At 54.2% G+C, this 14,298-nt stretch overlaps 4 protein-coding genes across 4 annotated transcripts; 3 read left to right on the forward strand and 1 right to left on the reverse strand.

Moving 5' to 3' along the window:
- Positions 1-965: 965 nt before the first annotated feature.
- On the forward strand, positions 966-2,664 carry F5144DRAFT_642058 (erythromycin esterase-domain-containing protein; the record flags this gene model as incomplete). The annotated part of the gene is made up of 3 exons (XM_066792790.1): positions 966-1,283; positions 1,380-1,824; positions 1,884-2,664. 3 exons carry the CDS (start codon positions 966-968, stop codon positions 2,516-2,518), a joined length of 1,398 nt encoding a protein of 465 aa, XP_066646750.1. The 3' UTR covers positions 2,519-2,664.
- A 1,376-nt stretch (positions 2,665-4,040) lies between these two features.
- F5144DRAFT_125073 (uncharacterized protein) lies at positions 4,041-4,609 on the reverse strand. The gene is made up of 2 exons (XM_066782244.1): positions 4,199-4,609; positions 4,041-4,147 (listed from the first exon to the last, which is right to left on the reverse strand). The coding sequence occupies exon 1, from the start codon at positions 4,512-4,514 to the stop codon at positions 4,200-4,202; it is 315 nt and encodes a 104-aa protein (XP_066646751.1). The 5' UTR covers positions 4,515-4,609; the 3' UTR covers positions 4,041-4,147; position 4,199.
- A 9-nt stretch (positions 4,610-4,618) lies between these two features.
- Positions 4,619-5,013, forward strand: F5144DRAFT_125067 (uncharacterized protein). The gene has a single exon (XM_066782243.1). It carries the CDS (start codon positions 4,705-4,707, stop codon positions 4,963-4,965), a length of 261 nt encoding a protein of 86 aa, XP_066646752.1. The 5' UTR covers positions 4,619-4,704; the 3' UTR covers positions 4,966-5,013.
- A 5,446-nt stretch (positions 5,014-10,459) lies between these two features.
- F5144DRAFT_125099 (uncharacterized protein) lies at positions 10,460-12,884 on the forward strand. Its single transcript, XM_066782245.1, has 5 exons — positions 10,460-11,300; positions 11,382-11,487; positions 11,545-12,350; positions 12,412-12,637; positions 12,703-12,884. The coding sequence occupies exons 1-5, from the start codon at positions 10,542-10,544 to the stop codon at positions 12,813-12,815; spliced, it is 2,010 nt and encodes a 669-aa protein (XP_066646753.1). The 5' UTR covers positions 10,460-10,541; the 3' UTR covers positions 12,816-12,884.
- The last annotated feature ends 1,414 nt before the right edge of the window (positions 12,885-14,298 follow it).

Raw genomic sequence — 14,298 nt, forward strand, 5'->3', positions numbered from 1 at the left:
ATCAGCAGGCACGTTGGTTGGTGTTAGGATAGCAGAGAGTACCTATTTGTTGGGTATTAAAGCAAGGTGTGCAGGATCGGCCACAGGTATAAGACCCATTGCACCTGTAACTCCACCACCGCGAACAGTTACCTGTACGCCAACGTCTGCAACGCTGCGGTTCCCGCAACGACACAGGCCAGGCCAGTGTCTCAACAAGGTGCAACAATGCGTACTACCAAAAGGGCGCTAAGCATGGGGACTCAGGGCGGAGATTCGTCCGTCCCGCCCCGTTCCGTGGTCGTTTGGATTGGGAATTGGGCATGCTAGTACAAGTTCCGCTGCTGGTTGGGTTACCAGCACGGGGGTGGGATGGGATAGGAAACGCGTCATAAGTAGGGTCATCGGCGTAACACCCACAGGGCGCTCACGAGTCAGTATTTCGAGCATTAGTCGTTGACATTCAAGGCGTTGTTGCCATTCATATCCCGGACGGTTAAGTTCTGGACCCCTTGACACCAGAAACTAACATAAAGACAATTAATTACTTCTATTAGTATATAATGACAGTACAAATCTGCCGCTGTCAATGTGGCCTATGAAACGCATCGAGATGCTTGGCTGGTCATCCGCCTATCAGTTTCGCCGCCCTGACGTCAAATCATCCTATCCCGAGTCACGGACAACCGCTTTTCGTCATCGTTTATTATTACCGTTGGCCGTTTGGACACATTGAACGCGCACGGACTGGCGAGTATCCAGAAGAAGCCGTCATGAACCTTGTCGTCACCTCAGGCCGAGCATCACGACTCGCCCCTATGTCTTCCGCCTTAGCCCGCGGCGTTCTCTCACCGAATTCACAATCAGCCAACCTACACCTACGCCAACCGCATCAACACCACAAACAACAACAACAAACCATCCACACAACCACCACCACCCTCAAACAAACCCCTTCCAAACCTCCCCCCACCCCCCACACCAAAATGCCCACCACCACCAGCACCACCGACCCCATCGAATTCGACCCCGCCCTCGCCCTCCTCCGCACGCACCTGATCCCCCTCCCCCCGCTCACCGACTCCACCACCGCCCTCACCACCTTCCTCGACACCCTCCTCGCCCCCACCCCCAGCATGCCCACCCCGGACCCCATAGTCATCCTCATCGGCGACGCCTCCCACGGCACCTCCGAGTACTACGCCGTCCGCGCCGAGCTCACCAAGCACCTGATCACGCACCACGGCTTCACCGTCGTGGCCGCGGAGGCTGACTGGCCCGATGCCGAGGCCGTCGATCGCTACGTGCGGCCGCGGCATGGGGTTGGGGGAGGGGCAGGGGTGGGGGCAGGGGCGGGGGCGGGGGGAATGGTTGATGGGGCGCCTATAGTAGGGGATAAGGTAGGTGGAAGGGAGCCGGCGTTCGCGCGGTTCCCGACGTGGATGTGGCGGAATCGGGAGGTGCAGGGGTTTGTGGAGTGGTTGAGGGGGTGGAATAGGGGGGTTAGGGATGGGGACGAGGGGGGGGGAGGGGAGAAGGAGGTGGGGTTTTATGGCCTGGATTTGTACTCGTTGAGGGCGTCCATGGAGGCTGTGGTGGAGTATTTGGAGAGGGTCGATCCGGAGATGGCGAAGGTCGCCGCGAAGCGGTATAGTAGGATGATGGCGTGGGCGGAGGACCCGCATGGGTATGGGATGAAGGTGCTGGGGGAGGGGTTAAAGGGGTGCGAGAAGGATGTGGTGAGGGTGTTGAAGGATTTGTTGGAGAAGAAGTTGGAGTATGCGGCGTTGGATGTGGATGGGGAGGAGTTTCATAGTGCTGAGCAGAATGCTAGGCTGGTGAGGGGTGAGTTTGCCTTGCTTGAGAGGGTTCCTTTTGCGAGAGGGGCTGCTGACAGAGTGTAGACGCCGAACAGTACTACAAATCCATGCACTATGGACGTGACGTGTCCTGGAACACGCGGGACAGGCACATGTTCGACACGCTCGCCCGTGTGCTGAAGCATCGGGGCAAGAAGGGGCCGGCCAAGGCAGTCGTGTGGGCGCACAACAGCCACATCGGCGACGCCAGTGCCACGAGCATGAGCTGGTCTCGCGAGGAGTTCAATATCGGGCAGTTATGCAAGGAGACGTTTGGCGAGCAGGCCCTCAGCATCGGCTGCTGCGGTAATACGGGCACAGTTGCGGCCGCTCGTCGCTGGGGCGCCGATATGGAGGTGATGCAAGTTCGGCCGGGCCTTTCCAACAGTTACGAGGAGTTGATGCACGCCACGGAAGTCAAAAGCTTTGCGCTTGACCTCCGGGAAGGGCACTGCGACGGCAAGCTGCGGAAGGCGCTCAGCAAGAAGCGGCTAGAGCGCTTCATCGGTGTTGTCTACGTGCCACATACGGAACTCCAATCACACTATTCCTCCGCGGTCCTACCGGAGCAGTTTGACGGTTTCATTTGGTTCGACGAAACCCGCCATGTTGGCGCCCTCGAGGTCCATCAGCCCCACGTGGCTTTGGAATATGGCGAGACTTGGCCATTTGGGTTGTAATTAGGACCCAAAGGGGGTGGATCTGGCTGAGATTGCCTGATGATACTGTAATTGTTGTATGAAGTTATGGTATAGACTGTCAGGGCTGAAAGATGCCAGCCGGGCTGGTTTCAGGGGTAATCGTAATCAGACATGGGAAACAAGAATACCTAATTGTGAACGTCCTTTGTCCCTACATTGTTCGGCACTATTTGCTGTGCCCAGATATACTGCCTACCCTACCAGTGAGGCTATAATGCTTCCGACTCTCATTATATTAACCCGCTTCCCCTGTCATGCTCCCTCGTATATTCGCGTCAAAATACTCTGCCAAGTCGGTATTCATCTAACCCCCAACGTGTTCCTTAACCACAACTCGTCCTAGCTCCATACATCTATTCCCATCTCGTACGGATCCTAGCCAAGGAGATATGCATTTCTGCCATGGGCACCGCTAGTTGCTGCACAAACGTGGCTAAAATGTCTTGCCGGTCTCAAACAGCCACCCCAAGACATCAGACCCCAAGGCCGTGGTGACAATCGATTTGAAGCAGGGACTTTCTGAAATGTGCGCGATTTCTTCGCGGGCAAAACCAGCGTCCTAGAAGAGTGAAGTGTCTGCAAGGTGGACCAACTTGCTGGCCTTGAGCTGTTGAACGCTGGCATCAAAGTGGGCCACCGGTTCTGAAACTTCTATATGAATGGCGCCGGAGAACCTTGCTGATATCGCTTCGCCAACGCTAAAGTATACAAAGCGGACAAAGTCAACCTCGATGATGTCTCAGTGGTCGGAATGCTCAAGGGGGTAGGCGGCTTCGAAGACCATCTTAACCCAGGTGCTGCGGTGCATGATGTGCTTCGTTGGGGGCGCGCCATCCGATTTTGACGAAGGAGTCGGGCCAGGACCGGAGGCAATTTCGAGGGTCAGAATTACCTGCCGGCATTTGATGCTCTTTTCCTTGGTTCTCGGTATAGGGTTACGGCTGGCCACGACGAGGTTATTGACGCCGTGTAGTGTATTGATGTAGCTATTACTGGCCGTCTTGTCTCGTTCTCTTGATAGACCTGCAACTTAGTCGGTCTGATGCCGTAGTCGGCCGTCAGTATAACCAAAGCGGATTCCCAGCCTCTTCCACATCCCTCCTCTCTCTTGTTTCAACTCGGCTAGCTCACGCCCGGCTTGCTTGGATCTAACCCGGTTTCAAACTATAAGGAATGGATACGCATGGCTAAGGAAGTAGAGCAAGGCGGTTTGGTGGTGCTGTCGAGACAGGGAGCCTATGCTTACTCGCTACGCCAGTGTCGCCGGTAAGGTCTTGCTACGCTCGCTTAGTACGTTGACGCTGGTAATACTTTTTGTGTGGCGCGCTTTTGAGCAAACACCGGCCATCGACGCGATCTCCTGGTTTGTTGATGTAACACGCACCGATGGCTAGCTCACATTCAGGCCAACATGAACTAAAAAACAATCTCCGAGTTCGTATCTAGAAAGAGCGTGTGGTGGAGTTGGCCTCGTCTTTGGCTGGACTGCATGTCGGTTGCGTAGGCACGGTGTTGAGCGAAACCTGACTGTGACCAATACCCTGGTTTCATTGCGCTTCCCCATAATATCCTACGTCCCGAGCAATACCCAGCTCCGTCCCGGAACACCTGCATCGAAACTTAGAGACTGGGTTTAATGATCGGGATGGAATCACGCACCTCAGCTTTCCTCCCATGTGCCACTGCCATCAACAATGCTGGCAGGGGAAACGCCAGGGATGATGAGGTCGCCGGTTATCTTAGGCCCATTGGCGATATTCAACTCATACGTGTTGGGTCCAATGTGGCCGGAATACGAACGCGTGGATGTCAGCAGGTCGGGATCATCATAGGTAAGTGTTGCGGAGTTCGCGGTGAACGGCGGGACGGACGGCGAGACAGTGGCTGCGAAGGTCCTTTGAATATCGTCGATGACAAATATCGCCGTGATGCTGTTGGGACTGTTGCGGATGAAGGCTCCCCTGGTGGTACTCATTCTAGCGTTTGTATGTGATCAACTCAACAGGTAGGGGTGCTAATATTATCGCTGAGTTTGATGAGACTTATGAAGGGGTCAACGTTTATGGTTTTGGGGTGAAAGTCCTCGACTGGGTTCTTCCCAAACACTCTCGTGGGATTATAGTCCCTTTATACCCAAAGCTGCCCTTGCCAGGCACCGTACGGCCATGATTATCGCTCACTTGAGGGCGCGTTTGGCGGCTAGATTGATTATTTTCCGCCTCCTTCTAGTCCCTTTGGGCTCCAGGTTGGGTACCGACACTAGAGCTTCAGCTGGCCCCGCATCTGCCCTGCCGGCTGGCCCTATCGACGTTCGACAGCCATCTCCTGGACACGTTCCCGCGATACGAACCGTCCAACCGCTGCTTTTTAGCGGATATTGCGGCAGAAGGCCCTCAAACCTCTCCATCGCACGTCATTTGACATAACGCTTTGCCCCTCGCCTGGGACGTTAGGCTCCCCCTGCGGATGCGATGGAACCGGATTTATGCGCACGTATCTTAAAGCTTCGTCCATCTACCTACTCAGCAGATCGACGACAGCAGAATGGGAGGGACGGGGAGAAACGGGAGTGGTACATATATTATTATGGCAATTGATAGGGGGGCAGGGCGGAATTGATAGGGGGGCAGGGCGTTACGCGGGCAGGGCAATCTCAAAGCTCCTATTGGCCCAAAACTTTTCTGTTAAGCAGGGCATACTCCATCAAAATTCTGCCGCGTCCCCTTCCAGATTTACCAGCTGCCAATAGTCTGTCAACTCCAATTGACGTCAAAACATCGTCCTTGAGTTTCCATATGCCTATCCATTGCGCAATGGCCCGCCGTCCAAAAAGCTCCCGAAGGCTATCCCGGTCTGGATACGATAGCGCTGATCCAGGTGAAGCGCAATCCCGACCCACGAAGCGACTCCGACGCGATAGTTCCGATACGTGCGAGCAGCGCAGGCGTGGATCTTCAAGCAGCGGCTCAGGACCGGACCCTGGGGAATGGTATGGCTATGGCGACGACGATGCCCTATATAATCTCTTCGCAACCGACCCCCCAGCGTACTTTACGACAGTACCTCGGCCCCATGGATCCAAAGGGCTGGACGAGCCCTGGTGGGGGCTGCGCAACGACTCCGAGATATTTCTCTCCCTCGATTTCCCGACCCCCCGGAGGCCGATGCACCGGGTCAGGCAAGCTTTGCCAGGCCTGGTTTTCAGCGAACGAATGCAAGCGCGGCGAGATGCAAAGGCGCAAGAGAAGGAACGAAGAATGCAGTTGAGGGGCCTTGATACCGGATTCCGTAGCGCTCTCGAGGTCTACAGGGAAGAGGATACGGAGTCACATCTAACTTCGCCTGGATGCTCGTCCCATCGGTCGTCTCCTAACTCAACCGTCACGCGAGAGAAGACCACCATGTCTCGAGAGAAGGTTATTTCGCGAGATGGTTCCACCATTATACGAGAGCGGACCGTTCAAGAACGAGTCGTATGGAGTCAATCTCCAACCGGCAGCCATTCCTCCCGCTCCCGATCGAGTCTATCACCAAGTGGCCAGCCCCAGCGCGAACAGGAAGAGCAAGGCGAAAGTCGAGATACGAGCTCAAGTCCTAGCCGGCCGGAGACGATACAAAACCCCCCAGTCCCAGGCAATCTCCAATTGACATTTGAGGCCCTTTTTGATTGGGTAAATACTTTCGCAAAAGCCAACGGATTTGGCATTGTCAAACGGCAAGGCTACTTTATTAAGGGTCGGCTATCACGTTATACCCTCGAGTGTGACAGATACGGGGAACCTCGAAAAGGCAGAGGCGCTGGACTTCGACAACGACAATCCCGGAAATGCGGTTGCAAATGGAAGGTGTTCGCCGTATCCTTACCGGAGAATGATTATCGATGGGTCTTGCGTTGGCCTACAGATGCCATTCATGCTGAGCATAATCACCCACCCAGTACCGACCCTTCTGCCCATCCCATCCATCGGAAGCTCACTGATCCCGTCAAGGAGACTATTGAGGCGACAAGTCGCCGAGTTGGTATCCGAGCACGAGACGTTAGAAACATCGTCAAAAACCAACATGCAGACTCTGTCCTGACTCGCAGGGACATCTACAACGCCAGAGCCCTCATCAACCGCCAGAAGCTAGACAACTACAACCCCACGGCTGCGCTGATCAAGCTTTTCGACGAGAAGGGTATCCCTTATAGGGTGAAATGGTCGGAGGCGGAGCCAAGTTGTCTTGTCGGTCTAGTGTGGACATTCCCGTACTGTATCCGCATGTGGCAGCGGTTCCCAGAAGTCCTCAGTTTCGACAACACGTACAACACGAACCGCTTCAAACTCCCTCTTTTCCAAGCCACTGGCCAGACTTGCCTAGGGACTGTCTTCAATGCTGCATTTGGCCTTATCGATAATGAGCGGTTAGAAGGCTTCCAGTTTCTCGCTGACGGCATCCGGCAATTAGCCATCCAACACAGCATCAGGCTACCCGATACCATCCTCACAGATTTCGATAACCACATGAAAAAGGCTTTGGACGACCAGTTCCCCAAGAGCCAACAACAAATCTGCATCCACCACATCATCTCCAATGTCTTACTCAAGGCAAAACAGAAGTGGATACGAGGAGAGACAGACGATGGCAGTGACCAGGAGAGTGCCACCGAAGACGCCCAGGACCAGGCAGCCCTAGCAGCAAAGGATAGGGCGATAGTTCGCGACTCTGGGCCTAGCCAGTCTTCCAAGCCCGTTCCACACACTTACCAGGGCGTCGTGATGCTGTGGAAGCTGGTTATGTTTGCGGAGACCGAGGCGGAGCATGATAGATCATGGGCACACCTTTGTCAAGAGTTTGGCGACCAGAAGGCGATCTTGTTGTACCTTTACAGGACGTATATGCCCGTAAGGGAGCAATGGGCCCGTTGCTTTATCCGCAAGTATCGCAACTTCGGCTGCCGGGTCACCTCTGGGACGGAAGCGAGCAACAACAACGTCAAGTCTTACCTCCTGAACGGCATGAGTCACCTATACCGTCTTGTTGAGGCCATTACCGACATGCTACACGACCAGGAGAGGGATTTCATCGATGCATGTGCACGGGACGAGGTCTTGACTTTGCGCGAGTATACCGGACGTGGTGCCGAGTATCTAGGCGAGCTTCCCCGAGTCATCTCTCAAAAGGCCCTTCACCTCATTACACCGGAGTACCGCAGAGCTCTGACGGCAATCCCAAGTCCGAAGAACCCCCGGCCACAAGGCATCGGACTCTGCAGCGACGACTGTACGCCATCTATAGAGTTAGGCATTCCGTGTCGCCATACAATCCTATCGAAGTTGGAAGGTAATGTCCCACTGGCGAAATGGGACGTCCACCCGAGATGGCACTTACGGCAATCGACATCTGCCGACCCTTATCGCTGCATCCTTGATCCTAAGATTGCCACATCACTTCGTGGTAGGCCGAAGAACATTGCGCGGCCGGTTCCTCTCCACCTATCCATCGACCGGTTGAGCGCCCAGAACCAGAACGGACAGGAGGACGAGCGTCTAGGGGCAAGTCTGCCAGATGGGAGCCAACCACGGCGCGGCAGAGGCCGGCCGCGCGGGAGCAAGAATAAGTCAACACTTGCTCGGCAAGAAGCACAGGCGGCGGTCCAGAGGGAAGGCGGTATTCCTGTCCCGACTCATGGGAATGCAATTGGCGGCCGAAATGCAGCACTCGGTGCAGGAAAGACAGCAGGCGTACTCGCCAGTGGTCCTAAGATTCAACCGAGCGTACGGAGACGGAGATCTCAATGGGAGCTCTTGCTGAACAGTAATGACCAAGAGGTCTTGCGTGAGACGAGACTTACTCGACGTAGAGGCCGTGTATAATATTTGCTAGCTAGGTCAACCGTTGCGAATACTTGACACCCATCGCTTTGAAGCCAATATGGAAGGTAGTAGGAAATTGTGTTAGTGTTAGCGAATTGGCCTTCACCGCTTTTAGGGGAAAATGCTGACAGCTGTCAGAAATTTTGGGCCAATAGGAGCTTTGAGATTGCCCTGCCCGCGTAACGCCCTGCCCCCCTATCAATTCCGCCCTGCCCCCCTATCAATTGCCATTATTATTCATACTCCGCTATGCCCTGGGGCGTGCCGGACCCTCTGCTATTTATATATATTATATATCTATATATATTATTCATACTCCGCTATGCCCTAGGGCGTGCCGGACCCTCTGCTATTTAGTGTACAGGAAAACCGTGCCCTCCCGGGCCGGGTGAAAAACCCCTACCAACAATCAAGGAACGATGCGTTCTGGTGAGTCTACGTATACAAAGAGAGGAGGCCTCCTGGCCTCCGAACGGGGGCGCTTCAGGCCGCCGTTTCCAGCTCGAGCCTCCTGGCCAAGCTGTACATCGGCAGCCTCCCCGAGTCCATCAGCCAGTCGAGGATCCTCCTCGCCAGCCGTGCAGTCGTGGGATTGATACCGTGTAGAACTGAGTAAAAGTCCCGTCGTGTCCGAATTCCAGTTCTCTCCCATCTTCGAGTCAACGGTGGGGCCAAACACCACACTACCAGGTGTTCGGCAGTCTCTCGTCCCTCGCCACACTCGCAGGCAGGCGTCAGAACCTCCGGGACTTCCCGTGTAAACAAGTAGTCCCGTAAGCCTATTGCTCCCGTCCGGACTTGAATGAGCAGTGAGCTTTTCGCCTTGCTGAGACCGTCATGCCTCCTTAGGGTTTCGTTCCGGAATAGCGTCTCCCGCTGATGGTCAAAGTCGTCCGCCGGCCTGGTGATTGCTCTGCCGTCCCGTTCCTTTAACCACCTCGCTCTCCAGGCCTCTTCTACTGCCTTGTCCGTGTCTATGGTTCCCCCCGTCCAGCGCATGATCGTGCCCGCGGCTCTCTCTACCGCCGTGGGCCCTTGAGGCCTCAAGGTTCGCGGTCGGCCCCTGTTGCCCCTCCTCGAGCTGAGTCTCTGCTGTATCTTGCGGCAGGCGGTAAGGATAACGCTCCCCGCCGTCTTTTTGCCGCCTTGGCCGTCGTCCAGATCGGGTTGTTGGAGTCGGTTTTCGAAATCTGCAAGCCGTTTGTTTAGGTATAAGTCCAACGGTGGTACCCACGTCTCTGTCTCGAGGTTACGGATGGTGTTGTTGAAACCCATGATAAAAGAAAAGTCCATCAAACAAAAATAGAAGATAGGAAACGCTGACCTGTTATTTTTTTCTTTTTCTTTTTTAGACCGAAGTGTCGACAAGTACCGCGCGGCGCTTCTCTGGGGGGCGACCGAGAGCGCGGTGGAGAAATGCTTCAAGAACCACATGGAGCTCGACAACATGGCCGTTGACCCTGATCACTTCCGCAAGGGGTATGGGAGCCTTCTCTGCAAGCACGGAATGGACATTGCGGCTCGAGACAAAGTGCCGATTGGCATCGTTGCAGCCAAATTAGGGACTTATCTGTACCTATCATTGGGATTCAAAACCAAGGTGCAAGTCAGGTTGACAGATCCGCGCCCTGGGAAGGAAGCCACCGTGGATTTCTGGGTCCAGAAATTGGATGAAGGAGATGATTCGAACTGCTAGTGGCAGGGAGGCGATGGAGGGGAAGATCTCTCCAGAAACTATGGAATGTATGGTTACTCGGGAATTCAATGAACCAGTTGGGACCTTTTCGGGCATATTCCAGGCCGTGTCGGAACCGGGTCCAGCGAGAGGAGCGGAGATGTGGGGGTACCGCAGTTCGCAGTTTCCGTTTGGCCCCAGCATCAGTGCAGCTGGGCGTCAGGCCAACAGAGCTGTGTGCTGCACCGAACTTGCCGGATGGTCGGACAATGCGGGACAGGCGACGTGGAGTTTCTCTAGGTAGTTTCACGGCGGCTGGTGTGGCCACAATTGACCTCCGGAGTGCCAGCGCCTTGCGAATAGGAAACGCCTGGTATTAATTGCACCCCTGCGACCGCTCTGTCTTACCCACCCTTTTACTCTTTAAAGGCAGCCATTGTGATCACGGGCACTGTCTTGCCAAGGCAAAATGTCTTCTGGCTCGAGCAGCCCTTCCGCGGTCACGCCCGCTGAGTCCTCGCCACCGGGCTCAGAAGGAGAGTGGGACATCATCTTAACCACCGACATGCCGTCCCTATCGCTGGGGCCAGATGGTTTCAAGGACTTCCTGGACTTCGAACAGGATGTTTTGTGGCTATTTGGGACGGACCCGAGTTTTCTGGGCCCCGAATTTCTGTTCCCCTTCGACGATGACGCGGAGTCGTTTGCCCTTCCTGAGGGCTTTGATCTCTCGCATTGTGAGGGCGAACCGCAAGCGGGCGGTTCATCCACTTCTGAAGGAGCCACATCCGACAGCACCCCCAACGAAGGTTTTTTCACCAACTCGCTTAAACTCTGCGACCTGGCGAAGGCTAAAGTTTCTGATTTTCCAGCCCGCGTACCGGAGTCTGATTCCAGTCCATCCGGACCTCGTTCTTCTTCTTCAGGACCTAGTCCTCCGGGCGCCCGCCAACTCCACGAACCAAGATTGAACCTTGGCGTTGCCGGCGCGAGTGGGATAGCAAGAGTCACTGAGCTGACCCGACACCGACAGCGTTCGCCGTCTCCAGCAAACATCTGGGAGAAAGTCGCAGGCTCCACATCATGCTTCCAAATAGATATGCAACAGCCCGTAGCGGAAAGACTGACTAAGAAAGTCCGAGGCGTTCTCTCGGCCTTCGAGAGGACAAAGGTGCAGGAGGTCCGACGCAAGAAGGCCTGCCTCCGTTGTCATTTGCAGAAGTTATCCGTAAGTGCTTACTAGTCGTACTTTACTGTTCCTCACCAGGTTTGAGTCGTAGCAACAAATTTTGATGTTCAAGGTAAATAGTGTGACGGCAATACTCCATGCGGACAATGTGTCCGCGTTCAGGGAAAGACTCGGCTCTACCGCAGCGTTTGTGAGAGGCTCAAAATTGAAGATGCGTTTCGAAAAGGCAAGTTCCCGCGTCCCTCGGTCGACGTAGCGGAGCTGACACTGACAATCACTACAGGGAACTCCAAGTTCAACCAGGAGGACGCCTTCGTCAGACCCTATCCAATATGGGCGTCAGGGAAACCCCCACGGGTGATGACCTTAATCCGGCCCAGGCACGCAAGTACGCGATGGCCAAGGGGAGATGACTGCCCGAACCTCACAATTCAAGTGCAAGAGTTCACTCCTGGGCCCACAGATATCACGACGGAGAGGTGGCGTAGTGGCCTGAACGAGGTGATCCTGGAACTCCCCGCTTATGCCGCGGCTGACAACGAGGAGGTCACCGCGGCCCTTCTTCGTTGGGTCGACGACAATTTCGAGTACTACGCCAGAGACATGGTATCCCAGCCAGGGGACTTCATCATCGGCGCCACCTTTGACGAAGCTCTTCGATACGCGGCCAAGTATCCGGTCAGAGTGCCAAATCCTCATCCATTCTGTTCTAGTACACCCAGATCTAACACCGTACAGGACAGCATCGTCAAAATAGCCCTAAAAATCTGGGTTGGCGTCCGCATGGCCCAAGAGTTCTTCTCCGTGGTGGAGGACAACGATTTCGGTATCGAGGTTGTGCAGGACTTGAACTCGATCCATAACGGGCAGTGTCCTATTCCCCCTGTTCTTGACCACCAGCTGGATGTCTTGATGATTGTGGAGATGGCCAAGATGAACGCTGTACTTTTGAAAAGATACAAGAAGGTGATCGAATCCCGCAACCGGCACAACTGGTTCGAGTTGTACCTCACCAGCTTTGTGCTACTCTCCAATCTTCAGTACGTGTACCGCTCGCAGGAGAGGTGGTGGAAAATGCACTTCCATACGGTGAGTCCATCTCAAAGTCGGTCAGCATAGCATTGCCTTCTGACGAGCCGTTCTCAAACAGGGCAAAGATAACGCCATCGGCAAAGCCTACCGCTCCATCTCCTACCGATTTATGCAGCGATACCGCTTTTCGGCGAACAATATCATATCTCACTTCCGATACTGCTTGAAAGGCCCAGTCCCTTTCACACTAGATTGGGATCAAGAGAAGCAAGGGAAGCTTGGCAACATCGATAGCGATGCTGTCAAGTATGTGAAGTACATTTCTGTGAATGTGAGACGCAGAAGTAAGTTGCCCTTCATATCAGGCTGGCCCTCCCCGCGCTAACTAACCGTTGTCGGGCACTTCCAGCGCCGGAATTCCAAGAGAACTTCGCACGGACAGAACAGGGGGAATTTGAAGGTGACATGTTCTGGCTTTCGCAGTTGTTCCTTGATGTTGGCCCTTCATCGGAGGGAGCGTAGCTAGGTATTTTGTTACACGGCAGCAACGACAACGAGAACAGTACAGAATGGACACACCACATTGACCACAAAACTCTAGGTAACTCGTCGTAGGCGAGAGGGCTACTAGGAGTCCCTCCCCGCTCACCGCTCACAAGCCCAGCCTGTGTGTTGACGGATCTGGCATCCCGATGTACCGTGGATCTTCCCAGGTAAAGGATGGATCAGATTATCCACATATCAACTGCCGACCCCAAGTGCGGAGACTCTCGAAGAGGCTTGTTTGCATTTCTCCTAGATCTCGCAGCTTCTCGAGCTATTCCGTACATCTTGACAATAGAACCTGCCCGTACCCGACGGACGAGAGCCCAGATTGTAGCTTAGCTGAATGCTACTGTCATTGGACGCCCTGCCCGCCCTCGGCGTGGCATGTTATAAGAGTAAAGTTAGAGAAAATGTAGAGGTGAGTATTTCAAGTAAAGTGAAAACGGGAGAGTAAATAGTAGTACTTATAAGAGTTATAAGGAAAGTGACTTATAAAGAAAAGAGATAAAGTTAGAGTAGTTATGTTATTCCACGTGGGTCTCCCGCCGCATCCAGCAGTTTCCTCCCCCTACCGCCATCCGTCACCTCCTGGTTAGTACCTTGACCCAAACCTAGGTAAGCGACCAGCCTGTGCTGCGGCCCATCTCTAGCGCTCTGATTCAGGCCATGTTGCATTAATCACATAGTGCGTCCCTGGCTCGAACATGAAATAGCCAACAATAGGGCCGATAGGAAGCCCACTGAGCTTAAGGACCTAGAGGCGGCGATTGACAAAGTAGGTGAGCCGTCGACCATCCTGTGCGGTGGTCGCCGCATCTTTGCAGTCGTCTCCAAGGCCCCTAAGTACAATGCCGGAATAATCGCCAGCACCCGGGTTCCCGATAATGTTGCAGATACAGGTGGAGGACATTCCGCAGATAAAGCCCACCGTGAGCTCCAGGGTCAGAGTGCTTCGGGAACAGTTTAATTGGGGGATGGACATCGCTAATACCAAGAGCTTCCTACAGGCTTGATAACCAACGAGTTAGTCCTAGGACCAAATGTGCCATAGAACAAGATGTCCCAGGACTGACTAATTGGAAAAAGATGTCCCAAGACCGACTGCGCGCTAGGAACAAAATGTCTCGGGATCAACTGCGTTCTAGGAACAGAATGTGCTAAGACTAACGCTATCCTCAGACCAATGCTGTCCCAGGACTGACAGCGTCCTAGGATCGGTGGACGTCTTAGAACCCCGGGATGTCCTAAGACTAATTAAGTGTCCTAGGGCAGCATCCGTCCATTGGGGCAAAATAGGGGACGAAGTACTGTGGAATTAGAAGAGGAGGCAAAGAATGAAGTAGTTTGTTAGCTCGATGACAGGACTAGGGTTAAAGATTAGTTTCTATATGGTTGGTTCAAGACAGCTGTTGGGCGTTACATTGAGGCAATCTACTTGGCAGGCTACAGCTCCATTCCT

The sequence above is a fragment of the Chaetomium tenue genome (assembly GCF_020726465.1).
Source record: "Chaetomium tenue strain MPI-SDFR-AT-0079 chromosome Unknown F5144scaffold_2, whole genome shotgun sequence".
Lineage (NCBI taxonomy): Eukaryota > Fungi > Ascomycota > Sordariomycetes > Sordariales > Chaetomiaceae > Chaetomium > Chaetomium tenue.

What these genes read in the sequence shown, in the direction of transcription:
- F5144DRAFT_125073 (XM_066782244.1), bottom strand. Translation starts at nt 4,514, where the DNA reads ATGAGTACCACCAGGGGAGCCTTCATCCGCAACAGTCCCAACAGCATC.
- F5144DRAFT_125067 (XM_066782243.1), top strand. Translation starts at nt 4,705, where the DNA reads ATGATTATCGCTCACTTGAGGGCGCGTTTGGCGGCTAGATTGATTATT.
- F5144DRAFT_125099 (XM_066782245.1), top strand. Translation starts at nt 10,542, where the DNA reads ATGTCTTCTGGCTCGAGCAGCCCTTCCGCGGTCACGCCCGCTGAGTCC. An exon ending in GGAAAATGCACTTCCATACG is followed by an intron (nt 12,351 to 12,411) that starts GTGAGTCCATCT and finishes GTTCTCAAACAG; the next exon opens with GGCAAAGATAACGCCATCGG. An exon ending in TGTGAATGTGAGACGCAGAA is followed by an intron (nt 12,638 to 12,702) that starts GTAAGTTGCCCT and finishes GGGCACTTCCAG; the next exon opens with CGCCGGAATTCCAAGAGAAC.